The sequence below is a fragment of the Aspergillus versicolor genome, assembly GCF_001890125.1.
Source record: "Aspergillus versicolor CBS 583.65 unplaced genomic scaffold ASPVEscaffold_7, whole genome shotgun sequence".
Classification (NCBI taxonomy): domain Eukaryota; kingdom Fungi; phylum Ascomycota; class Eurotiomycetes; order Eurotiales; family Aspergillaceae; genus Aspergillus; species Aspergillus versicolor.
Genome location: NW_024467530.1, coordinates 643,408 through 667,986, shown reverse-complemented (window position 1 = coordinate 667,986; position 24,579 = coordinate 643,408). Strand labels below are relative to the sequence as shown.

Genomic DNA, 24,579 nt, shown 5'->3' with positions numbered 1-24,579 from the left:
CTAATGGTACCACCGATTGGCCCGGGTAGAATGGGACTTCTGGGGAGCCGAGTGAAGATTTGATGCGCCCTAGCCTCGTCATGTTGCTTCGGAGCTAGCGAGTGCAGAGCTTGACTCCGAGACCCGTAGTGTCGTACAACATCGAGAGAGGGATTGATATTCACACCACTCCTTCGACATCAGCATTGGTATTCGGGACTGGCATCGTTAGATCATGCCACATTTGACCCTTGGGTACGGATGGCGCGCTATATCCATGATCCTTCCCGTAGATGTGCATGTTATGTTAGAACCATGAAAGTTACGCTTCGCAGCAAATATAGCAATGTTTTTGCAGCTTTTTGGACAACCTTAGGAACAATGCCTCTCGACTCTACACCATGGCGGCAAAATAGCAGGCAAACCGGTGGCTGGGACATATGCAAATCGCCATTCGGATGTGTTGTTGGCTCATTTTCAGATAGGATGAGGCCTGGAGGCGCCTATAGTTGCCTGGTTCCACTTCCCACTATCCCGGAAAAAAAGACAGGGCTCCCCGTGCCAATCCTCTACCCAAAATGTTTGAGTTGTCCCTGAACGTGGCGGATAAGCTCCAGAGTTTATAAACTCGTGCAGGCATATTGGTCTGTGCCAACGATGTGCTAACCTTGCGAGCGTGTCTTAATTTAGCTCGAATCTCACGAGATAAAGAAAAAAGCGCATTCTACTAAGAACTATGACAGGAAGCAGACCTTGACCTAAGTCATGTTAAGGTTGTTCTGAGAAGTTTCCATGGATGGCCTGGCTGCCTGATGCCCCTGTATGCCTGAGGCTTTGAAGTTTGCTCTGTAAGGTGATTCGGCAATCTCGTTCCCGGCTGGCCAGGAAACCAGGAAACTTAACCTTGTTACGATACAATACAAACGGGCGGAGAAGCTGTCTGTTGCCGATCAAACGGTATTGGCTTATTTTGACTGCCTGCCATTCCTATTGGTGCAAGTATTGATAGAAATTTATCGTGTAATAAACAGACTAGGTATTATACAAAAATACATCAACAGAAATCAAGTTGCACAAGAATAAGCTCCATGAAAGGGGAATCGAGGGACCGAAGCTACTCGGTAGCGGTAATACTGGTCCCGCCGACCCCCGCTCAAATGCCTGGCCTTGCTGCCCCTGTAATCTCGTCAATGCTCTGGTCAAGGCATTTTTTTGCCAGCTCGCATGATTAATTCAACTCTTCCCACAGGACTTGAGCCGTTGCCCGCGTCCCCGCTGCGCTTCCTGTGATTTGTTGCTTGTCTTTCCCGCATCTCGCGTGCTTCCAAGTTGGTTCGAGCGGCTCGCTGTAGTGGACCTGACAGACCGCGCGCTTCCATCCGATCGTCTCTACAATTAATTTCCTCCTTATCCGCCAAAACTCCCCCTTTCCGGATCGAGTCGCATCTTCGACCTCAAGATTCTCTGTCCCTCGACCTCTCTCCCACACTCGCTTCCGGAGACCGTTCAATCACTTGAGATGGCTGAGATCAATGGGAGCTTTGTCTCCCCTGCGGCAGATGCCACTGTCTATCCTGCACTTTTCCAGCCCGCTGGCCTGGTCGCGGATTTTCTCAGTGGATTGACTTTGTGGAAGACTCTGGCGACTCTGTTCGCCTTGGCCGTGGTCTATGACCAGTGTAAGCTCCGCCAGGAACATCGAGTTACTCCCAGCCACTAATCGCATGTCTTGCAGTCCGATACATCTACCTCAAGGGTGCCATTGTTGGTCCGGCATGGAAACTCCCGTTCATGGGACCCTTCCTGCAGTCCGTCAACCCGAAATTCCACGAATACAAGGCCAAATGGGACAGCGGTGAGCTGAGCTGCGTGTCGGTTTTTCACAAGTATGCCCTGCATTCGCATTCCAAACTAAATGTTTTCTTCTTTTTTTGGTCTTGAATACTAATTTTAATTTGCTAGATTTGTTGTCATCGCTTCCACCCGTGATATGTCCCGCAAGATCTTCAACTCGCCCACATATGTTAAACCCTGTGTCGTGGATGCCGCGCATAAGTTGCTTGGTAAGACCAACTGGGTATTTTTGGATGGCAAGGAGCACGTTGATTTCCGCAAGGGCTTGAACAACCTTTTCACTCGCCATGCTTTGTCTTGCTATCTTCCTCGCATGGAGGAGGTCTACAATGACTACTACGCGCGCTTCCTCCAAAAGTCCAAAGAGGCAAACCACAAGCCAACCCCGTGGATGCCCGAATTCCGCGAATTGATGTGCGCCGTTTCTTGCCGTACATTTGTCGGCCACTACATCAGCGATGAGGCCATTATGAAAATTTCCGATGACTACTACAACATCACCGCTGCCCTAGAACTCGTCAACTTCCCTATCATTCTCCCATTCACAAAGACTTGGTACGGAAAGAAGGCTGCGGATATGGTCCTGGAGGAATTCGCAAAGTGCGCTGCCAAGAGTAGGGCTCGCATGTCTGCTGGTGGTGATATCAGCTGTATCATGGATGCATGGATTAAAGCGCAGCTCGACTCGGCTAAATACCGCGAGAAAATTGCTCAGGGCATCGAGGTCGACTCGTCCGAGAAGCCCCCTCAGGTTCTTCGTGATTTCACCGACTATGAAGTCTCCCAAACCGTATTCACCTTCTTGTTCGCCTCCCAGGATGCGACCAGCTCTGCTTGCACCTGGTTGTTCCAACTCATGGCTGATCGCCCCGAGATTCTTGACAAGGTCCGCGAGGAGAACCTGCGTCTTCGCAATGGAGATGTGAAGGCACCTTTGACTATGGAGTTGCTCGATAACATGACTTACACCCGCGCTGTCGTCAAGGAGACCCTCCGCTACCGCCCTCCCGTCATCATGGTTCCTTACGTCGCCAAGAAAGACTTCCCTATCACCGATAAGATTACTGTGGCCAAGGGCTCTATGATCATCCCATCTGTCTACCCTGCTACTCGTGACGAGGAGGCTTACCCCAACGCGGACTCGTTCGACCCTGATCGCTGGGTCACCGGAACTGCCGAACAGCACCCTAAGAACTGGCTTATCTTCGGCACTGGCCCTCACTACTGTCTCGGTCAACAATACGCTGTCTCTAACTTGATGGCGATGATTGCCAAGGCTAGTATGGAGATGGATTGGGTTCACACCCCGACTCCCGAGTCTGAAGATATCAAGGTCTTTGCTACCATCTTCCCCCAGGTATGTTCCTTCAATTTTATTCAATTTTATATGCATACCTTGGTTTCCAGGCTAACATTGTAACAGGATGACTGCCTTCTTACGTTCCGCCCTCGCGCGTGATTCTATACTTAAAAGCGGTAAACCGGAGTTTCAGTCGATATATCATGTCTCTGTGGCGCAATCCACGTGGTGAAACTCAAGCATGCAACCCAGGACCTGAAAAGCACTCGCTTTGTGGGCCCTCAACCCCGGGGTCTCTGTCCTGGAGATAGAACAACCGAAGGGTTTTCTTCTTTTCCTCTTCTCCCTCTGTATCTATTTTCACGGATCGAAAACGCCACTGTCCGACGGGTGTATCATTTTTGTTGTTTGATTCTGTTTACTGTGGATAATTCTGGAATAATGCCTGTTCCCCGCCGGTCCCCGCGGCATGTTTCGACTCTGCCGCGCGGAGAGTGGAAGGGGAGTTAAGACTGGCTTGGGATAAAACCATGTAATATGGGAATGAGCCACGTGGAGTTGCTTGCATTGCGAGATCTCTTGGTCACGCTTTTCGCCTTCGAATGACCTAGATTATGCTACTTATATTAATATTAATTATGAGATTATCTTGTTATGCGAGAAAACCGTTCGTTCAAGTGGTAGGTTTTAAATAACCTGGGATGTAAGTTAAACACCGGCTTCGGAAGAGCAATCATTTCGAGATCTAGTGAATGTACGTCATGTAGAGAATTGAATATCATCGAGGTAAGCGTGTTACACTACATAAAAAATAATACTACATCATCGGTATCTCATTTGTGCATTCATGGTAGGTACAAGGAAGAGGTGGCTGAACTAATGTTATAGAATGAATACCTCAACGACCAAAGCCAAACCAGCCGCGCCGGCCAGTCGTCCTTTCTTCAGCTGCTGGTTCTGCCGCTTGGGCCTGGGTGGCACCTGTTGAGACAGCGGCCTTGCCCTCACGCGGATAGTCGATGTAGTTCCACGCGACGTCAAGAAAGAGGGGTTTAACAGGGATTGGCCGTATCTCAGGCGGGTAAGGGACAAGGTTATTCAAGTCGAGGCGATCGCCAGAGTACTCGTGGAGACGCTCAACGAGTGGAGACTGGTTGGTTGACTTAGAGGACTGCTCCTGGGCGGATATACTCTCCAGGGTGACCAGGCCTTGATATTTGGTGACGAGGGCTCGGAGTTCGTGCTCAAGTGCCTGGGCTTGGCTGAGCGAGACGTCCGATCTTGGTGGTTCATCAATCTCGACCTTGGACTGGGATGATGTAACGGTTTCTGACGCGAGGGATAGGGCTTGTGAGAACAAGGCTAGGGCGTTCTGAGACTTCCCAAGAAGCGCATGTGAGCGGCCAATGGTTAGGCACCTAGTCAAATTATGTTAGTGTAAGCGAATCACCAAGAGGCATGGGGGTGAGCCCTACCTTAAAGCACGGAAGTAGTTGCGCTTCGCTTCAAGCTCCCGAACAAAGCCTGTGTCTGCGGCAATTCCCGGTAGATCAAGAATGAACTCAATACTTTGCAAGGTGGAGTCATACAAAACCACCCTCTCACGCAGCCATGTCAATTTCTTGCCGCTGGATTCGTCATACTCAGATGACACCTTTTTGTTCTTCGACGACTGCATCCGACTCGGCTCAAAGATGATACCGTCGTTCTCACCACACAAAACGCGGTTACGCCCGATTCTCCAGCCCACAAGGGCGTAGTTTACGGCGGTCCGCGTTATTTGCAAGCTTTGCATCCTCTTGTCACTGGGATCCACACCCTCGCCTGCAAGGTCGTCAATAGCCGTTTTTGTGGCATCAACTGCGTCTTGGCTGGCGATGATCACGTTATCGTAAGCTGCGGCTTTGTCCCTGGCGGAAGCGGAGCTTCCCTCGGTGGCATTGAGCCAAGCAGCAAGCCGAGACTCCTCAGCTGATGCCGCTGCGAGCGCTTGAGAAATCACAGCGTCTTCTATTGCGACAGTGTGAGACCTCCAGTTAATACTCTCAGGAAGCTGCTGGACTTCCCCATCCGCGGTTCGTCGTGTCCCAGCGGCATCTTCTTCCAGGCAATTGGGGTCGACCTTCTCAACCTCGGATCTGATGTCAGCGTCACCGGGGAAGTATTCGATGGCCAATGACGGTATAGGCTTCGACCGTGGAAGCTTCATCTGATATGCTGCATATCGTAGACTTGGGTCGATGTTGCCGGACAAAAGATCACGAAACGCATCCTTCCTTGCGGCTTGGCCAAGTGCAGTATAGATGACCCGCGAAATAGAGTAATTTCGAACGCATTGTTCCCAGCTGCGCTTTTCCAGACATGATGCCCCAATGAGCGAGCTCAAGTAAGCCCTTGCTTCCAGGATATCTGTGTCGGTAGCGCCGGAGCTGCTTTTATTTTCCAGCAGGCTGGCCAGTTGGTTGGCGTACCCAGCCGCTTTGTTTAGCCGCGAGATGATATGACGCCGCGCAGAGCCGGATATTCCTTTTGCTGTTGGATCTGCCGAATGCGTTGATTTCATGTGCATCGCTTGAGCCCATGCCCGTTCTGCACTCAGGAGGAGGAGATGGACGTTCCTGCAAGCAATTGTTTATTAGCCCTTGTGATGAAGAACGAAAAAAAGTTCTCGATTGGGAAACGTACGCAACATTTTGACCAACATCTTCGGCACTGATAGGAGGCTTAGAGGTATATTTTCGGCCCTTAGGAGTAGTTTGCCCAAGCTTCTTGCGAATATTGTGCAATTTGCGAGTTGTGTGTGCCCGATAGCCATTGTAGTCTCCAGCCACCAGGACCTCTTCTCTTCGAGCGAAGATATAATCCGTAATGTCCATTGTCGCAGGAAATTTGCTGTCAATGGGTCTGGGTCGGGGCGAGGGGTTAAATCAGGAATTATTGTTCATTGCCGGCTGCATCAACCCCAGCGGAGTGGAGGAGTGGCTCGTGAGTTGTGGCCCGCCCGATCATAAGGTGCGCGGCCAAACTTAATCCCGAAACTGCTCTTTTGCTTTCTGCGCTGTTGAACCGCCAAAATTTCGCCTACTGTCAACATTGCTGATTGAAGCTGCCAGCACTGCTTATTATTACTGTTATTTTCTCTCCTTATTACTTCCTTATAATAACCACGAGCCCCTCGAACTCGGATTGAAATTAAGTTCAACGATCTTGCAGGTAGACATCACCTCGGTTGGCTTCGCAGTCTCCGCAACTCTGGGGTGTTCATTGTCTTGCAGCTTTCCTCCCCGAGAACCGAACCAAAACCGATATGCTATCTCGTTTAACGGAAATACGGTGAAATTTTAGGCCAAAGCCTACGCTTTCGAGGGGGGATGCTGGAACGGACCGCGGGATGTGTTGAGAACGCAGGGCGGCGTCTCCTCCGGGACCCGAATGGAGCTCTCCGAAATCGAAAAGCCTTCTGTACAAAGCTTGGGAAATACTCCAGCAGCCATCCCGGTTATTCGAAAAGGCAATTTGGTTCTCGGCGGATGCTGCAATTGCGAGACTCGATCACAAACACCGGCCGAATTCCGAGCGATTCACAAGCCCCAACACTCGGATTTTTGTATCCCAGTCAGACCCAAGAATTTGTGATTTCTTGTTTGCTTCGCCATTCAAGAATCCTGCCTGCGCGACGGAAGAGACGGACCGGCGCTCTTGCCTGCCGAACAATTACCTCCAAAACTGGGTTTCATCGAGCAGTCGGAGTGGACGAGCTGGTGGGTATTCATGACAATGGGAATCACCAACCGGATAGAGAGTGGGCTAGACATACCCTCGTGGAACTGCTGGGAAAAGGGATACTCAATGAAGCGGACAGGGCGTGGCAGCTCTATACACTTGCTGGCCAGCCATCTGATTTAAACCCAGATTTACTTGCCCAGTTCAGCAAATCAGCAAACAAGACAAATCATAGGAGAGCAAAACATTTGTTCCATGTGATTCCTGAGGCGTCACGCTCTGCGGAAGATTACCTGAATATAACAAAATCCTGTCTCGCTGCTGAGGAATCAGGAGAGCTGACGGGAATTTGCCAGGAAGCAGAAGCTCATGGCCACGGTGTGTCATGTTGGGCTTTCGCTCTAGTCTACTATGTAGAGAGAGCTAAATGGGCTCTTGCTCAAACTTTATATGAAACTTTTCGGTCATGCTCGGACAGCGTGAGGCTGTGGGAGACCATGCTCCCGCTCCTGAATCAGTCCTTGGTGCCAGCTTATCTGCTTGATTTATCCGTGCAGCTCCAAACTAAGGCAAGCATAACGGCCAGCTCAGACGAAACGCAGCCCAAGTTCTTCGATTTCTTTCTCCATAGGGCTTTCAAAACCGAAGAAATCGTGGGGAATATGTCAACAGAGGACCTTCTCCATCTCCTTCAGAACTTCCGGTCCGTAGGGGTCCTTGAAGTCAGCGCGTTGATTCATTGCATCCATACCCTCCAGAGCTCGAAAACCAGATCGAAAATCATCAGATCCATTGTCATTTATCGTGAGTTCCGCGGGCTGATGGAGGCTTCAGAGCTCCATTCTTTGCTGCTTCGTGATTTACTCGGAAAACTCTCCCGGTTGGAAATTACCACCGGTGTCGAGTATTTTCTCTCCGAATACTCCCATTTTTATTCAAAACCTCCTGTGGAAGCATTTAGACTTGCTCTAATTGCCTTCTCTCGGGCTCCTGACCCGCCCGGTGTTACGCGAGTGTTCAAGGAATATGTTGCCCAATACGGACAGCCGCAGTCTTGGAAATTGCTTACACCCATCCTTTATGCCCACGCCAAAATGGGCAATGTGACCGATACTATGACCGAATTTGATAAGTTATCTAAAGCTTATGGTCTCACCCCAAATACACATTGCTGGAATATCCTGCTCACGGCTTTTGCAAATGCCGGCGATCTCGCAGGGTGTTTTTCGCGCTTCAAGATGATGTCTGAACAAGGGGTGAGAGTTGATTCTCACACATTTGGTATCTTAATGGGTTTATGCGCTCGTCGGGGTGAAATTGACGTGGTACTCAAGTTACTCGATATGGCCAAACAGCAACATGTTAAACTAACAACTCCTATGCTCGACACAATCGTGGAAGCTTATTGCAGAATTAAGGATTTCAAAGCGGCAGAGAGCTTTGCGAAGACCTGCCTTGAAATCGACGTGGAAGGCTCACGGGTGAGGATGTGGAACGTTTTACTATGGAATTACGCATTTCAAATGGACCTGAAATCAATTTCTAGAGTTCGTTCAACAATGGAGACCGCGAAAATACAGCCCGACGAAATGACTTATTCGACATTCATTCTTAGCTTGGTCCTTCTAAGACAAACTGACTCTGCGCGTCGTATCCTTAGGGTGCTTCACCGAAGTGGTCGAATGCATGCTACAGAGTTTCATTATGCGCTTGTCCTGTATGGCTACATGAGAGAACGCAATCGTGATATGGTGCACATTATATTTCGTGAGATTGAATCCCGGTTTGGCAAAGCAGGTTTAAGCTCTCGTCTTCTTTATCTGAGAACCGAAGTGCGTCGGGATTTGGGCCTTATCCACGAGAAAGGGGGTGAGGTGGATAGCGCCAATGCTCGTTTGGGGCATGCGGAAGAATTCCTCTCAGAAATTATCAATGATTTTGACCCTGCAAAACTAGCAAAAAGGCAACCAAAACCGGGTGCGAAAAATTCTCGAGCTGCCCAGGCTTTGGCTTTTCCTGCGAGTTACTATGAGTCTCTCATGAAGGAATATGCGAAGAATGGTGCACTAGAAATGGTTAAGCAGCTATTCGACGCATACGCAAAGCTTCAAGGATTGTCGTTTGAAAATGCCCTCGAAGCTGCTCCACTCAACCTTCTTACGCCTTTAGCGCGCGCATATTTAAAGACAGAGCAACACAAACAAGTGGATGAGTGTTGGGAGATTTACTTTCGCCGTGCTCAAGAGATAGGCAAGCCTATTAATGAGAGTGGGTGGAATCATTTATTTCCGCATCCGCCAGACGCCCCCGAACAACCACATTGCACCGTACAAAGCTCTGGAAGGAAAAATGATGATGGCCTACTCATAAAATCGGAGCCGCACACAACCTCATTCGCCTCCGAAAGACCTCGAATACTTCCCACATTCCGTTTCTCACTTTCTCGGATATTGTCTGTGTGCATGCAATCGCTTGCATACCGAAATAGACTGGCCCAAATAGATCGACTGTTGACAGAAGTTGAGAGTAATGGGTTCGCTCTGACAACTTTTAATTGGTCTACATACGTGCAGCTGTTTGCTTCCTCCGATAAGCCGTCGTATACGCTTAAAGCCTTCGCAATTTTCGAGGAAAAGTTCATGCCAGCATTCCCAGGATGGAAGTATTTCCGGAGGTCACAGGGTATTAAACACTCCGATGCATCCTCTGCGTTTGATATAGTCGAGAAACGTGGCATGCGAAAACAAGGCAGCATGTTGGGCCCGAGGGGTAAGAAATACTGGAGCGAAATGAATCCAGATTTCATGCAGCCAACCTACCCTACGCTTGTGCACCTTGCCGCTGCTCTACTTCGGGTCCGTGGGAGAAGCATCGAAGACGGGAATGCCCAACTTGTTTCACTCTACAAAACTGCCCCCAAAACAATTGCTGCCATAGCTGAAATGCCGCGCATGCGGGACAAGTTCCAGGGTGTTCTGCTAAGACGTTACCCGCTGCAACCTGACCCAGTACGTCCAGAAAAGGAGCAGTTCGTGTGGACGGGCGGGATCCTGGGTGTTGGTGGACGCCGCAGGATGCCACAGAGTGCAGAGTCTCGCGAAGAACCACTATCAAAATTATCAGATGAATTGTCCTCGCAAGCTATCGACAATGATAATTCGTCTCGTTCTGAAGGCGCCAGGGTAGCTGCATTGCCATCGAGTTTAGATACTGGAAGTGCAAACCCTCACAACTCTGCAGACCCTCATTCGTCACATTGGTCAACCTTGACCTATGAGGATAAATTCGATCTTGAAGCCGATACGCTACTGTCGACAAGGCGTAGGCTACTAGGAAACGACGATGAATTGATGGATGATGATTCTGTGGACGACGAACTGTTGGAAGATGAAGATCTCATATCTGCGGAACAAGAAGACGAATCTCAAGTGTCGCAGGGGCCTAGCGGTAACAGAGTGACGCCGCCCTGCTAAGGAGACGCCAGGCGACCAAGCGAAGTATCTTGAGCAAACTGCCGAAATGAGCGGCATCATTAGGTGGTAGGCCCACCCACATTATACTTGTACAAAATGATTTTTATGTATTATACTGTACTATACTGTAATATATGATATAACGTTATATTCACCATTATATATATTATACAATAACAAGAACTGATCATCTGCAGTCCGTCGTCAAGTGTCTTATACTGCTGCGCTTTGTGGTCTGGCAATCAATCATTCATCTTTTCTGGCCTGGTGGAGGTATCCGCATGATCCTCGGGGCCCCGGCCCTATGCTTAGTCATTCAATTAACGCGTCCCGCGGCCGTGTCCAGGCGCGTTGCAATTATGCCTAATTGGGACGACGTGTTGGTAAAGAATCTCCATCCCACCCTTCCATGATTCTTCAGTCACCATAGAGCATCAAGATCCATCACTGCAAATTCGGCCAACTTGCAACACCAACCTACCGAAGAGCTCCCGTACTCTCCGACTTATTGGTCCGATTACTTGTCAAATTTTCCTCGTTTTTACCCTACCGTCGGTGGAATAACCCTTCATCATGGACGGAGCGCAACTCCGTGATGAGGCCGCTCAAGATCGAGTGCGAGCGGCCACTGAATTTCTTGATCCAAGTAAGCACCAGAAATATCTTTTCGGATCGCATTGTGTTTTACTAACGACGTTTTCTCTTATAGCTGATACTCGAGAGCGTAGGTTAGTTGTCATCTACCAGGGCCCATCTTGAAACGCTCGAACCGAGAGCCTGACCGGATTGAATAGCTACCGAGCAGATATTGTGCTGATGCTGAACCGGAAATTACGGCGGCTGATTGTACGTATTCTCTCGCCTCATCGGTAATGGCAGAAATTGAAAAAGGCCTAATCATTTCGCATCTAGGTCAGTATCGATGAAGTTCGAGCCCATAATCGTGAAATGGCGGAAGGGTAAGCCGAAGCTTCTATATAATCTATCAATTCCTGCTAACTAGGATTGTAGTCTTCTTACGTCTCCATTTGACTGGTCGGAATCATTCGACAGAGCCCTCAAGGATATTATTAAGACGCTAGGCCGCCCACCGAGTGAATCTGCAGACGATGTGGTATGGTCCCCCCCCCACTCACGACTGTCTCATGAGCCCTCTTTTAACATATAACAGAACTATTACTGTGCTTATATAGGAGCTTTCGGAGAATTCTCGTGTAACCCAAGAACACTCGGATCCACACACCTGAATCGGATGGTTTCCCTGGAAGGCATTGTCACAAAATGCTCCTTGGTTCGTCCGAAAATCATCCAGAGTGTGCATTATAATGAGAGCAAAGATAGATTTGTTGCGAGGAGATACAGGGATCAGACTATGACAGCCAGCGGCGTTACAAATATGAACGTTTATCCACAAGAGGATGATGAGAAGAATCCGGTATGTGCTATCGAGAGATGCGGATTGTACGCAGCTAACGCTTTTCATGGAATAGCTTATTACGGAGTACGGATATTCTACATATATGGACCATCAAACTATATCCATCCAAGAAATGCCCGAACGCGCCCCAGCTGGCCAGCTTCCCCGAAGCGTCGACGTCATCGTGGACGACGATTTGGTTGATCGAGCGAAGCCCGGAGACAGAATTCAGCTGGTGGGAATCTACCGTTCCTTAGGAAACCGAAACGCGAGTTCTGGGTCTTCTACCTTCCGCACGCTCGTCATGGCAAATAACATCATTCAGCTATCTTCAAAATCCGGTGGAGGAATTGCGCAAGCAACTATCACGGACACTGATATTCGGAATATCAACAAGATCTCCAAGAAGAAGCACGTTTTTGAATTGCTATCCAACTCCCTCGCCCCTAGCATTTATGGTCATGATTATATCAAAAAGGCTATTTTACTCATGCTTTTGGGTGGCATGGAAAAGAATCTTGATAACGGCACACATTTGCGTGGTGACATCAACATTCTGATGGTTGGAGACCCTTCAACGGCAAAATCTCAAATGCTCCGGTTTGTTCTAAATACTGCCCCTCTCGCGATAGCTACGACTGGTCGCGGTTCTTCTGGTGTTGGTCTCACTGCTGCCGTGACTTCCGACAAGGAGACAGGAGAGCGAAGGCTTGAGGCCGGTGCCATGGTGCTGGGTGATAGGGGCGTGGTTTGCATTGACGAGTTCGATAAAATGAGTGACGTCGATCGTGTGGCTATTCACGAAGTCATGGAGCAACAAACGGTCACCATTGCTAAAGCAGGTATCCACACCAGCCTGAACGCTCGCTGCAGTGTTTTGGCTGCTGCGAACCCCATTTATGGTCAATATGACCCTCACAAAGACCCCCACAAGAACATTGCTTTACCCGATTCTCTTTTGTCACGTTTCGATTTGTTGTTCGTCGTGACAGATGATATCGAAGATGCTAGAGACAGAATGGTTTCAGAGCACGTTTTACGTATGCACCGCTATCGCCAGCCGGGTACTGAAGAAGGCGCCCCCGTGCGGGAGCAGCTCAACCAGACTCTAGGTGTGGGTATCGATGACACTGAGGACACCAACCAGCCCACTGAAGTTTACGAGAAATTCAACTCCATGCTGCATGTTGGAATCGCCATGGCAAACCGAGGTCGGAAGAAGGACGTTGAGATCCTGAGCATCCCATTTATCAAGAAATACATTCAATACGCGAAGTCAAGAGTCAAACCAGTCCTAACGAAAGGTGCTGCTGATCACATCGTTGAAACCTATTCTGCGCTGCGGAACGACGAGCTGTCGGCAAACCAACGACGAACATCTCCGATTACTGCCCGTACCCTTGAGACTCTGATCCGTCTGTCAACCGCGCATGCGAAATCACGTCTGTCTAGCCGAGTTGAGGAGAAAGATGCCAGGGTAGCAGAATCTATCTTGCGATTTGCTATGTTCAAAGAAATTGTCGAAGATGGACGCCGTAAGAGAAGAAAGGTCACCACCTTCGATGAGGATTCTGAAACGAGTGATTCTGATTCGGATGACGACGAAGATGATCGTACACCTACAAACACTTCATCCGCCACCCCTCGCTCTACCAGGAGGAACCTGCGAGCACGCGCAGCACAAGCTCGCGCTGAGGAAAATGATGACGTCGAAATGGGCGCAGAAGGTGATGATGTATCCGTCGATGGCGACGGCCTGTACAGCTCAAGCCCCCAGGGGCAGCGGATACAATCGAGCCAGTCTCGTATGTCCGTCGCATCGTCCCGGCCCGCCTCTCAGCTTGTCGAATCCCAAACCGACACCTCACAATCACAAAATGCATCTAGCGCCTCTGCGGCATCTCAGACCATTCAGCCTGCGCGCTTGACAGTCTTCCGTCAAGCACTCGGTCCCTTGATGGGAACCAAACTCTTCACCTCAGGAGACACAGCTGATGTCGAGGAACTCATCGGCGCCGTCAACACAGCAGTGCGCACGTCGCGCTCTCTAGGGGAATCGCAAGTTTTCCAACGGCCAGAGGCAATCCAGGCTTTGACGGCCATGAATGAGAGAAACGAATTGATGTAAGGCAGCCCCTGCCATTTTCAATCGCAAGTCCAACGCTTTTTTACTAACCCCTTTCTTTCCCCTCTAGGTACCTTGAAGACGACGAAACCGTGTATCGGATTTAGACGATTACAGCATACTACTTAACGAATACCGCATATCTATTTTGGAACTTGAATTGAAAGGGGGCTGGGTTCGCGTGTTTCTCGGTCTAAATAGTCCATCAAGTCTTTATTCATTAGATTTATTATAATAGTTCATGTCACGGGCGTTCTGGACGGTTACCTAAAAGAGCGAAGTATACATACAAAGCCGCTCCTGGCATTATCTTGTCTTGTGTATTTTGAAAAGTATTTTTGTAGAAGTCTGATTACCCTCTATTACGTAGCAATTTAGTACGCAACTCATCAAACAAATCCGTAAAGATTGAAGCTGAGAGTGCGAGAAACTTTGAATAACCTATTACCATGGACTGAAATTAATTATGTTGGGTATAATATACTGCTAAGTACAGAAGCGAAACAAGACCGAAAATAAAGCACATGCCAGAGTGGGAACTCGAATCAGCTTTCTATACCGTCGTCTTTCTTTTTGTCCTTGTCTGGCGACAATCCCATTATAGAAGCGGAGTCATCTGATGAGAATGACGCGGTGCGTACACCCTCCCGGATCTGCGCCTGAGTTAAAGGAGACATGCCCCGATTTAGTGTCTTCGACCCATTCCTCTTCCGACGTTGGCCCTGTTCAGGTCCTGAGCCTGGAGTGGATGGTGTGAGGCTGCTTCGGCGGGGACGGCCAGTTGCAGATGATCGGGACGGTGGCCGGTCGTCTGTGTCGGCCGGGGTACTGCTGCGCGACGGCGTACGAGAATGTGAGCCGGAGCGTGATGAGCGTCGAAGGGGTGACTTTGAATCGTGGGCTAACTTGGAAATACTTGGGTGGACATGATGATTGTGACGGTGACCCTTATCGCCTTCAATCGTCCTGTGTAGAGTGGCCGCAGCAAGTCGGCGACGTCGTGACGTCTTCCAGCCAAGTCCTATCCACCAGAACCATGACCTATCGTGACGAGCGAGTTGGCGCTCCTTCTGGCGTAATTTCTCGCGAAGTTGAGCCCGTCGTTCGTTTTCCTTGTCCCAAAATTCAGTGCGATAGTCGTCCCAATTACCTCGAAATTCGGGAGAAAACAATTTTGGCAGCAAAAGCAGGCGAATATGATCGCCACCTGGACTGAGGTCCTCCTCCACAAGTCCGGATTCAGGGTCAATATTGTAGTAATACTGGTGGGAAGTGCGACCACCACCACGTTTCTCGGATAACGGACGGTCGAGGTAGTGGAAATCCCCTACTGCGGAGGGGGAGAAGGGAGTGGAGAATGGAAACAGGAAAGAGAGATACGAGAGGATCTCCTGCCACCAGGGGCCCCGAATCACCACGATCTTGGTGTTCATGGTTCGTAAGCCACGATTGGCAATGGCAAGCCAGCGTCGGGGCCATCGAATGCCACGCTCCCATTGACCAGTGCCCCAAACAAGGAGTGCTGTTACCACACCTCCAAGTAGCGCAACCCGTTCCCACATCTCGACAACCCAGTATACCGATCCTCCAACTCCGCGTCCGTCTTCACGTGGGCGCAGGAACAATGCATAGCCAAAGTATGCAATCCATGCTGCAAGCAAGAGTAGGAAAAATGTGTTCTGTCGCCGGCGTTCCCGCAGCGCCAGGTACTGGGCTCTTAACGAGCTTTCGAGAATGAGAAGATTCAAATATATCTGAGGGGGAGAGGAGGGTAGAGTTGAGAGGGGATCGGTGGTGGACGGCGGCGAGGGTGTCATTGAATCAGGCGAGCCCGAGGGGTAGGACTCTTGGCTGGGTGTCAATGGTTCTGCAGACGGAGCTGATAAAGAGCGTAAACGATTACTAGCGGCTGGAGAGCCTTTCACGAGCTGGTCCAGACTCGGCGTCGCCATGATGATGGGGAGGGGGTGTTGAAAGTGGGAGTGCGCTAAGGGCAGGTTGGGCGGGCTTCAAAAGACAGCTATGCAACGAGTTGCAGGAGAGAAGAGCAAATTGAGTAGGATGATCGAAAAAGCATGGCCGCCGCACGGCTTTGAGCTATCTCATCGCGTGGAGGGCGATGTTATGTGTTGGCGACGGTCTAGCGAGTTGAAGATGGTGCAGTGCTGGTGTTGAGGAGGAAGAATCCCAGCGCAGTTGGGATGACCGGACGGGGATGATCGCTCTTTGGCGGGCAACGACTTCAAGTGGCAATCTCCACCACTTCAACTCCTAAAATCTGCCTCTTCGATTCTACATCAACGCCGCAAACCACGCGCTCTTGAGTCTCTACACGGCCATTCAATCCTTAGCGCCGCGTCTGCCCGAGTTTCGCTCACTTTTCGTTCGACTGACGTTGAGACTTTCCATTGGGTCGGGGATAACCGGTCTTTGGCGCTCTCGACCCTTTTCTCCGTCATCCTCGCCTCCTGTTGCCTATTAGCCACATATTTCTTATGAGCGAGAGTAACAGACGGAGAATCATTCTCTTCTGTTACCCCGACCTTTGCGCGACAAGGTGCCACCCCTCCGACTTTATTTGCGACTTTTCCATGTACTCCGACCCCCCAGGGTCCCCGCCTCATTGAACACCGCTTTGTCTCGCCGTCTGACGTCGTCAATGGCATCCGAATCCTTAAATTCTTCACGCGGCGAGTTTCAAGACCGCAACCAACAGAATTCTGCAGCTGATAACGTTCCTCACGCCGCTCGCGGAACCGCCGCGACTCCATCTCCAATGGCGTGGTTTCCTTTAGGCTATCGGGAGGGATTCAGCCAGTGGGTATGTCTATAATCTCAGAGACGCGAAGAGAAGTCGGATTGGTAAATGATTGCTGACGTTTCTATAGTGGTCTTCTATGCCAGCTGCCACAGCTGAACACAAGGTCCTCACCTATCTCCCTTACCTTCAGCACCAGCCGCCCACCCATTTACAGACCGGAAAGACGTCGAATGGCGCAAGCGGCGAAACTGCTAGTCTACAATCTGCGGATCAGAGCCAACAAGGCGAGGTAGCGGCCAATTCTTTTAATGACCCGTACGGACCGCGACGATGGCTCTCCAGTATGGTGCAGTTAAGTGGCAAAGACCGCGCTCTCAACGAATTTTCTGTGGAGCGAGTGGGAGAGGACGCAGACCAACACTTGGTTATGCTTCACGGATATGGAGCGGGGCTAGGGTTCTTTTATAAGAATTTTGAACCTTTGAGCCGACTGGGAGGATGGCAACTTCACGCGTTAGATCTACTCGGCATGGGTCGCAGCACCCGCCCATCCTTTCGCATTAAAGCCAAGGAACGTGAAGATGCTATCAGAGAAGCCGAAGACTGGTTTGTGGATGCGTTGGAAGAATGGCGCGTCAAGCGCAACATTGAGCGCTTCACGCTCCTGGGACATAGTCTGGGCGGATACATAGCCGTGAACTATGCGCTCAAATACCCAGGACGCATCAACAAGCTGATCTTGGCTTCTCCAGTAGGAATCCCAGAGGACCCCTATGCGGTGACTTCTGAATTGCCCCAGAAACAGGATCAAGCTACCATCGCGGCTTCCTCTGCGGCAGTGCCACCTAGCGATGCTCCTAAGGGTGACAACAACATTCTTCTCAAGGGTCCTCCGGCAGATGCATCATCAGACCGACCTCCTCGTCGCACGATCCCCAAATGGTTTGCCTACCTATGGGAGGCGAACATTTCACCGTTTAGTCTTATCCGATGGACCGGGCCTCTAGGGCCGCGACTCGTCTCGGGCTGGACATCCCGCCGCTTTTCTCATCTCCCGGCCGACGAAGCTAAGGCTCTGCACGACTACTCGTATTCGATCTTCAGTATGCGCGGTAGCGGCGAGTACGCTCTCGCCTATATTCTCGCACCAGGAGCATTCGCACGAAGCCCACTCATCCGACGAATTGAAGGCGTTGGCCGGCAGATGATTCCCGCTTCCGTCCCTCCTTCGCCCTCTTCTGCGACTAGCATTACAGAAATAAACAAAGCCAGGCGCGAAAATGGTCTCCCAGTCGTCTTTATGTACGGTGACCATGACTGGATGGACTACAAGGGTGGTATGGCAGCAGCGGCCAAAATCAGAGACGAGAAGCAGCGTGCCCTTGAAAGTGCGACGCCGGAAGAGCGTAAAGCAGACAATGGCTCTGCTAAGGTTGTCATGATCAAGAACTCCGGACACCACGTTTACCTAGACGGCTGGGAGCAGTTCAACGATACTGTTCTTTCGGAAATGGACGATGTGGCCCGGAAGGAACGGTCTAGGCCGTAAATCACCTATTATAGATATATTTCTACACTCCTTTTTTTTTAGCGTTCGTTTCAATTGGGGCTTATTGGGTGTATAGATAGCGAGGTGTCGATTTTTGTATCTGGTGGTGCGGCCTCGAGGCCTGCCAGATACGGATATTAGAAGTACATATGAATAGAAATGTGAAATTAATGTCAGAATATATTTCAGTCATCAAGTCGTCAAGTAAGGAGACTAAGTGAGGAAGCAAAAAAAAAAAAGTTATTGAGCAAAAGGTGTGTTAGGTCTTCAAATCATTATATATATCGTCGTTAAACCTCCGCAGTCGCAAAACGCCACAACGTCAAAGCATCGTGAAACTTAAAAAAGACGAGATTAGCGTTTCCCCAGGCCAGAAATCTGATGAGCCTTCCCAATCCCAATCTCGCCCCCTTGGACGGTAACCCTAGCCGGCTTCCGCTCTTCAGCTGGGGTCGTGTTACTTGTCGTTTTCGCACCATTACTACCAGAGCTCATCGGCTGCAGGGCAAAGTAGTCATCTGTTCCGCTATTCACTGGGCTCGCCATCGAGTTTGCATTCTGACCCCATTGTTCAGATAGCGATGTATGAGACTTTGAACGAAGGACATCACCCTTGGACTGTAATGCATTCCATCCATGACGAGGATTCTCACGGAGGTGAACTTGCGATGTCGGCGATAGCATCCCAACAGAGACGGCAGATGTAGTCGCTGACCGACGATGGTGGCGCTGTCCCTTGCAGCTTCTCTTCGCGTCTGTGCCCGCGGGTATGCCTACGCGGCTGTTCCTCCTTGCTCCGGGAAGGTAGGGCTCGGCTGAGGCGTCACCGTGAAGTAGGTTATGGCTGCTACTATTACAGTGGCGAAGCATGAGAGGCCGCGACGGTAGTTCCAGGCGACTGTTCATGGAGACCCATGCGATGTCGTCGACTTCATCGCTGACGCTGTTGGGCGACGATGGAGTGGTGCGGCCGGAGCGGTACCCTGGGGATTTCGTGTAAGACGGTGGACATCGCCATCCACCGAGGCCTTCAAAGTCTCGGTAATCGTTGCCATTTATGAGGCCTTGCAGTCCTGGTGGATTTGCGTAGGAATGGTTTCGCTGGGCGCTTGGTCGGTTGGTGTATCTGTTTTCGAGAGTATAGAGAGGGCTGTCTTGGTTATTTTGGGTATCTAGTAGTGGGTTGGAGCTTCCCATGCGGAGTCCGGGACCTGGACGACTCTCTCTTCGGAAAGCGAGCGGAGTATGCCAGAGGCCATAGTCGGATGAACGCCGTCTATCGGGGGTGTTCGGTCCTGAAACGCTGAAGCTCAAGAGAGACCAGTTGGTTGAAGGAGGAATGGTAAAAAGGTTCGTCAAGAAAGCGTAGCATAATTCAATTGAAATGAAAGTTAACTGTAAAGACAGCGCTACGGCGGAAAAAAAGATGGTGATGGATGCAGTTATGATGAGGGGAATTGAGATAAGCGCGAGGAATGGGAGGGTAAGTAGAGTCGTGGTGGTGGACATGTAGGCGGAGTCGTAGTGTATCTTTTACAGAGTGATTGCACAGATAGGCTCTGTAAGAGAAGCAGGATAGAACCAAAACTTCATAACTGAAAAAAAGCAACACAGATTCATTTGAAAAAGACACTTCGTTTGATGATGAGCTGTGCTTGATGTTGGGTGATATCGACCGTTGAAATGCGGAGAGAAGCATGTGATTGATTTCTGCCTCAGGCACCGACAACGGTCTCATGCATTACATCAGCCCTTTCCCACATCTATCCAGTAACTATCCCATTCAACCCACCATGAGCCAGGCCAATTCTCAAGATGAGACCAGATTTCCGTGGGAAATCGGCGTGTTTGACGCCCATTGCCACCCTACGGACACCATGGCATCCATTGCTGACATCCCCTCCATGAAAGCAACGACGCTTACAGTCATGTCCACACGGGCTGATGATCAGGACCTTGTTTTCCAAGCCGCAAGTAATGTCGCCAAAGATTCTGGCAATGGGACAATAGGGCGTATCTTACCGTGTTTTGGCTGGCATCCGTGGTTCTCGCACCAAATCATAGATGACACGGCCGCCAAATCAGGAAGGGAGGAAGAACCCTCCTCGGCAGCCGACATAAAAAAGTCTCATTATAGTAAAGTGTTGAAGCCGCCACCAGGCGACGAGTTCATTTCCACTCTTCCGGAACCTAAACCGCTCTCCGAACTCCTTTCAGAAACACGGTCCAGGTTGTTGAAATTTCCCACCGGGCTTGTCGGGGAAATCGGTCTTGATCGTGCTTTCCGACTCCCACAAGCTTGGACTCAGGAGGAGATCGAGACTCGAGATGGGCGGATGACGCCGGGTTCACGAGAGGGCCGACAGCTCTCTCCCCACCAGGTCAGGCCAGACCATCAGAAGGCAGTTCTCGAGGCCCAACTGCGCCTGGCTGGGGAACTCCAGCGTCCAGTGTCTGTGCACAGTGTCCAGGCTCATGGGGCAGTATTTGATGTCTTCAAGGGTTTGTGGTCGGGCCATGAGCGGAAAGTTCCTTCAAGACGGGAACGAAAGCGTCGGAATAGTCATGCTGAGGCTCATGCGGACAGCGACGCAGAAGAACAGAGCCTGCGGGATAGTAACGCACGAAAACCAAACGGAGAACAGGAACACCTCCCGTTCCCACCGCGGATATGCATGCATTCGTACTCTGGCCCTGTGGAAGCTTTGAAACAGTTTCTGCACCTGTCTAACCCTTCAGAGGTTTATTTCTCATTCTCGAGCGTCATCAATTTCGGCCATCAATCCGATAGGTCTGTCGCGGTGATCAAGGCTTTGCCAGATGACCGAGTGTTAGTTGAGAGTGATTTACATATTGCTGGACAGGAGATGGATGATAGGCTGGAAGACGTTACTCGACAAATATGTGAAATACGTGGGTGGGCTTTGCGGCAAGGGGTTCAGCAGCTGGCGGATAATTGGAGACGTTTTGTGTTTGGTGAATGATGATCCGCAATCAAATTCCTCAATGAATTGAGAATTCAAGACATTCCCCAGTTTCAACTGTGTTGTCTTGTTCCATGGAATTGGATTTTGTTTTGTTTCTTGAAGAATGTCTCGATGAATTGGGGTGGTACTGGAGTTGTACTGTGCAGAATGCCGGGTATCAAGTCCTGATTATATGGAAACTTGCACTAACCCGCTGTGGAGCTGATCGGCGACATCAGATATATTGTATACCTGCACTGATAACTATAGCCTGGCCTTTTTTATACAGCTAACTATGAATCTAGATTACGACAATCCAATAGATAGAAAGATAAAAATAAGAATTGGTAAAGAATCCGATATCCATTGAATTAGATACACGAACAGAATCAAGAATGTAAATGAAGAAAGAGAAAAAAGAGAAAATAGGTATCAGTGCGCGCACAATTATTACACGTCACAGAACATCACATCATTCTATGCCTTCATCCCTCTCCTATTTAGAAGGCGAGGACAGCAGCAACACCGGCGGCGACAGCACCGAGGCTGATGGCGTTACGGCCAGCAGCACCGGTGAACTGAGGAGGAGCAGGGGTGAAGGTAGGAGTCCAGGCGGGAGCCGAGGGGGTGTGGGTGAAGCTGGGCTGGGGGATGACGGAAGGCTTAGGAGTGCTGCTGCCAGTGGGCTTCACGCTCTCGGGGCAGGTAGTGGTAGTGATGGTGGTGGTCTTGGTGATGGTGGGTTCAGGACCGTCAGTAGGGGCAGCGGTGGTAGTGCTGGAAGACTCGTCCTGGCCGTAGTTGGGGTTTTCGATACCGAACTGGGTGGACCACTGGTAGGCACCCTTGTCGGCGCCAGACTCAACAACGATAAGAAGACCGTAGTGGGTGACATCGGGCTCGAGCTTAGTGCTGGGGGTCCACTCGAAGGTACCCTCGTTGGGGATGTTCTCGGCGAGGGCGTACAGGGGCTGGATGTTCTCGCTAGGGCCACGGAGGAGAACTAGAGAGACGGTACCCTCGGTGGTAGGATCCCATTTGATGGTGTAGGGCTCGCCAGCAGGGACAGCCTCCTGGAGACCAGGCTTCGAGATGGGGTTGCCAGAGGGGGCCTTTGAGTAGTCGGGGGTGGTGTAGGCAGTAGCCACAGCCACGAGGGCGGAGATGAGACCGGTTGTGAAGAAACGCATTGTGATATTATGTGTTTATCGTGAAGGTATGGAGAGGTGTATGGTGATTGGTATAGTGGTCCGGAGATTGCCAAGAGATAGAGAACGACTGGTCTTTCAAAAGAAGGACGGGATGAAGGGTTGTCTTAAAGGAATGACTGGATGGGCGTGAGACACGTCCGAGTTGGAAAGAGAGAGAGAGAGAGAGAGTTGGAGCTGGAAGGTGAAGAGCGAGGAAAGAAGAGAAGAAGTCGGGAAGAGGGGGGGCGCAGGCGAGCTCATTTAATCCAAAGAATTTAGGCATGATGCCTGTCGAGCAAACTAAGCCTAGTGTTCGTGTCAGTCAGGTTAGCCCTGTATTTTTGCTCATTTTCCTGCACTGGACGCCCAAGGCTGCGGCTCATGTTTGGAGTGGGTCAGAGGAGAAATGATCAAATTACACGAGGACAGAGGCGGTGTTTGATTGAGCGAAAGAGAGCAGATGGGTGAAACTACGACAGCGGAAATGAGTCCGAGGGAGTCCGTGACCACCGACCCCTGCATTACTTGTCGGAGCCTGCGATGTTGTTGGAGCTTGGAATGCGGCCAAGCCCAAAAGGCTCACCAGTCACCACTCCGAGTGACAACAAGCAGTGAGGGCGAATAAGGGTGAGGGGCGGCGAGTGCTCAGATGCAACGGTGACTTGCTGAACATTCATCGCAACTGGACCAATCCACCGGGGAGACCATTTTAGCCATTTAATTATTTTAGTCTGATGAGCTGGAGCGCAAGAGATGAACCCTTGGATTGCGGATTGGTGGAGATTCAGCCTAGTATCAGCTAGCTAAGAAATTACACTCGATATCGCCAGAAATTGCCCAAGTGATGGTGTTGTAACTTTATCCATGCCGAATAGATAATGGAAACTCGGGCACAGGACAATTCCACTGGGCGCTGAACCGGAGATTGAAGGCGACGTTGTCATTGTCACTGCCGGATGATGGGCAGCTATCTACGGGGTACTCCAAGGGAACAAAAAACAAAGCCGGCAGATTCTCGGATTCTGGTGCGTGATTCGCAAATGGAGACTCTGGCCCAAAAGAACCTGGGCCTGTCGCAAATATCATTGGGCGACCAGACTCCTCCAAGTTCCTCGTATTTATAGCAAGCGTAGTTAAAGTGGAGGGTTCCATGGTCCCGGTCGGCTGAGAACCGGCACGACAGGCACGGAGGATCATGTCCAGCAATCACTGAGATTCCCAGGTTTGCATCGTCCTCTCCTCTGAGGGCTTGAAGCTCTTGTTTTGCTGTCTCTCTGCGAACACCCCTTTAGAAGGTGAAGAATGCTCCACAAGACGATCATACTGAATCAAGTCATCCCACGTTCTGGAGAGGAGAGATTTGCAAGCGATCCCTCGCGGGACCTTTCACCCAAGCCTTGTTCCTGAGCGCTGACTGGGTCCGTGGCGCACTGTTCGGGCCTTCGCTCCAGACTGGGAAATTGTGCCAAGTTGCCAAAGGATCGAAACCGAATGAGTCTGAGACATCCGGCCACTTGATTGGATTGCTTTGAGAGTGGTTGAAGCTCGAGCTGTTGTTGCCAGTGAGCCTTGGGCGATGATGAGATTGACGTTTTTTATTAGCAATTTAGCATTTTTACATATTGAGGAACCTTCAAAACAGCTGCTCAGCAATCAAGCTTGACGTGCCAAGTCGCCATATGGCAAAGACGTTGCGGAAGAGCGCAGTTGTGCGACGCTCCAAACCCCTCCTCGTTTACACAGTCTGCTGCACAGACGGAGGAGGTGGCGCTGTCAGACAGTCCACCCAATGCAGCCCAGGAACCAACATGCGAGAGTCCTCTCGTTGGTCGGACAAGTACGTCTTCCTGCGTCAGTCACGCAGCAACAGCAGCGAGTGATGGATGCATCTCGGCGCTTCCAAGTTCGAGGAGGATGCCAATTCGGGATTAGTAAAGCAAGTCCGGTCCCTGAGGCTGATAATAACAATCAAACAAAGACCAGAAAACATGGACAACGTGGCAGCATGACTCTAATGTTGATGAGATTTGGAAGACAAGCCAGTTTTTGCCTTTCGCCCCAAGGCCGGTTACTTGCCGAGAGAGAGGCCTCCATCGCAGACATCCAAGTTTGACCTCCCACAAACTTCTTCCAGTCACACTGACACACGGATTCCCCTGGCAATTTCTCAACGCTCCCGCAATCCACATCCCGGGATCATCACTCTGGGTCAGATCTCCCGCCCTGTCTATCTGAATCTCTT

The 24,579-nt window shown here is 50.4% G+C and overlaps 8 protein-coding genes across 8 annotated transcripts; 4 read left to right on the top strand and 4 right to left on the bottom strand.

The window, feature by feature from the left end:
- Positions 1-1,498: 1,498 nt before the first annotated feature.
- erg5 (C-22 sterol desaturase erg5) lies at positions 1,499-3,292 on the top strand (the record flags this gene model as incomplete). Its single annotated transcript, XM_040814924.1, has 4 exons — positions 1,499-1,658; positions 1,715-1,865; positions 1,942-3,190; positions 3,257-3,292. The coding sequence occupies 4 exons, from the start codon at positions 1,499-1,501 to the stop codon at positions 3,290-3,292; spliced, it is 1,596 nt and encodes a 531-aa protein (XP_040669885.1).
- Positions 3,293-3,898: 606 nt separating this feature from the next.
- Positions 3,899-6,109, bottom strand: ASPVEDRAFT_152515 (signal recognition particle subunit SRP68). Its single transcript, XM_040808313.1, has 3 exons — positions 5,819-6,109; positions 4,609-5,751; positions 3,899-4,551 (listed from the first exon to the last, which is right to left on the bottom strand). Exons 1-3 carry the CDS (start codon positions 6,007-6,009, stop codon positions 4,032-4,034), a joined length of 1,854 nt encoding a protein of 617 aa, XP_040669884.1. The 5' UTR covers positions 6,010-6,109; the 3' UTR covers positions 3,899-4,031.
- A 456-nt stretch (positions 6,110-6,565) lies between these two features.
- Positions 6,566-13,978, top strand: ASPVEDRAFT_54350 (MCM DNA helicase complex subunit MCM3; the record flags this gene model as incomplete). Its single annotated transcript, XM_040814923.1, has 8 exons — positions 6,566-6,765; positions 6,933-10,303; positions 10,818-11,008; positions 11,242-11,288; positions 11,341-11,443; positions 11,501-11,764; positions 11,820-13,870; positions 13,942-13,978. 8 exons carry the CDS (start codon positions 6,566-6,568, stop codon positions 13,976-13,978), a joined length of 6,264 nt encoding a protein of 2,087 aa, XP_040669883.1.
- Positions 13,979-14,230: 252 nt separating this feature from the next.
- On the bottom strand, positions 14,231-16,300 carry ASPVEDRAFT_43580 (Spo7-like protein). Its single transcript, XM_040812851.1, has one exon. It carries the CDS (start codon positions 15,821-15,823, stop codon positions 14,417-14,419), a length of 1,407 nt encoding a protein of 468 aa, XP_040669882.1. The 5' UTR covers positions 15,824-16,300; the 3' UTR covers positions 14,231-14,416.
- A 347-nt stretch (positions 16,301-16,647) lies between these two features.
- ASPVEDRAFT_135497 (putative alpha/beta hydrolase) lies at positions 16,648-18,181 on the top strand (the record flags this gene model as incomplete). The annotated part of the gene is made up of 2 exons (XM_040807220.1): positions 16,648-16,692; positions 16,760-18,181. The coding sequence occupies 2 exons, from the start codon at positions 16,648-16,650 to the stop codon at positions 18,179-18,181; spliced, it is 1,467 nt and encodes a 488-aa protein (XP_040669881.1).
- A 177-nt stretch (positions 18,182-18,358) lies between these two features.
- On the bottom strand, positions 18,359-19,804 carry ASPVEDRAFT_770708 (uncharacterized protein). Its single transcript, XM_040816378.1, has one exon. The coding sequence runs from the start codon at positions 19,688-19,690 to the stop codon at positions 18,536-18,538; it is 1,155 nt and encodes a 384-aa protein (XP_040669880.1). The 5' UTR covers positions 19,691-19,804; the 3' UTR covers positions 18,359-18,535.
- Positions 19,805-19,974: 170 nt separating this feature from the next.
- On the top strand, positions 19,975-21,512 carry ASPVEDRAFT_43576 (TatD family hydrolase; the record flags this gene model as incomplete). Its single annotated transcript, XM_040812850.1, has 1 exon — positions 19,975-21,512. The coding sequence occupies one exon, from the start codon at positions 19,975-19,977 to the stop codon at positions 21,163-21,165; it is 1,191 nt and encodes a 396-aa protein (XP_040669879.1). The 3' UTR covers positions 21,166-21,512.
- A 135-nt stretch (positions 21,513-21,647) lies between these two features.
- Positions 21,648-22,337, bottom strand: ASPVEDRAFT_85524 (GPI anchored serine-threonine rich protein; the record flags this gene model as incomplete). The annotated part of the gene is made up of 1 exon (XM_040817709.1): positions 21,648-22,337. The coding sequence occupies one exon, from the start codon at positions 22,335-22,337 to the stop codon at positions 21,648-21,650; it is 690 nt and encodes a 229-aa protein (XP_040669878.1).
- Between the last annotated feature and the right edge of the window lie 2,242 nt (positions 22,338-24,579).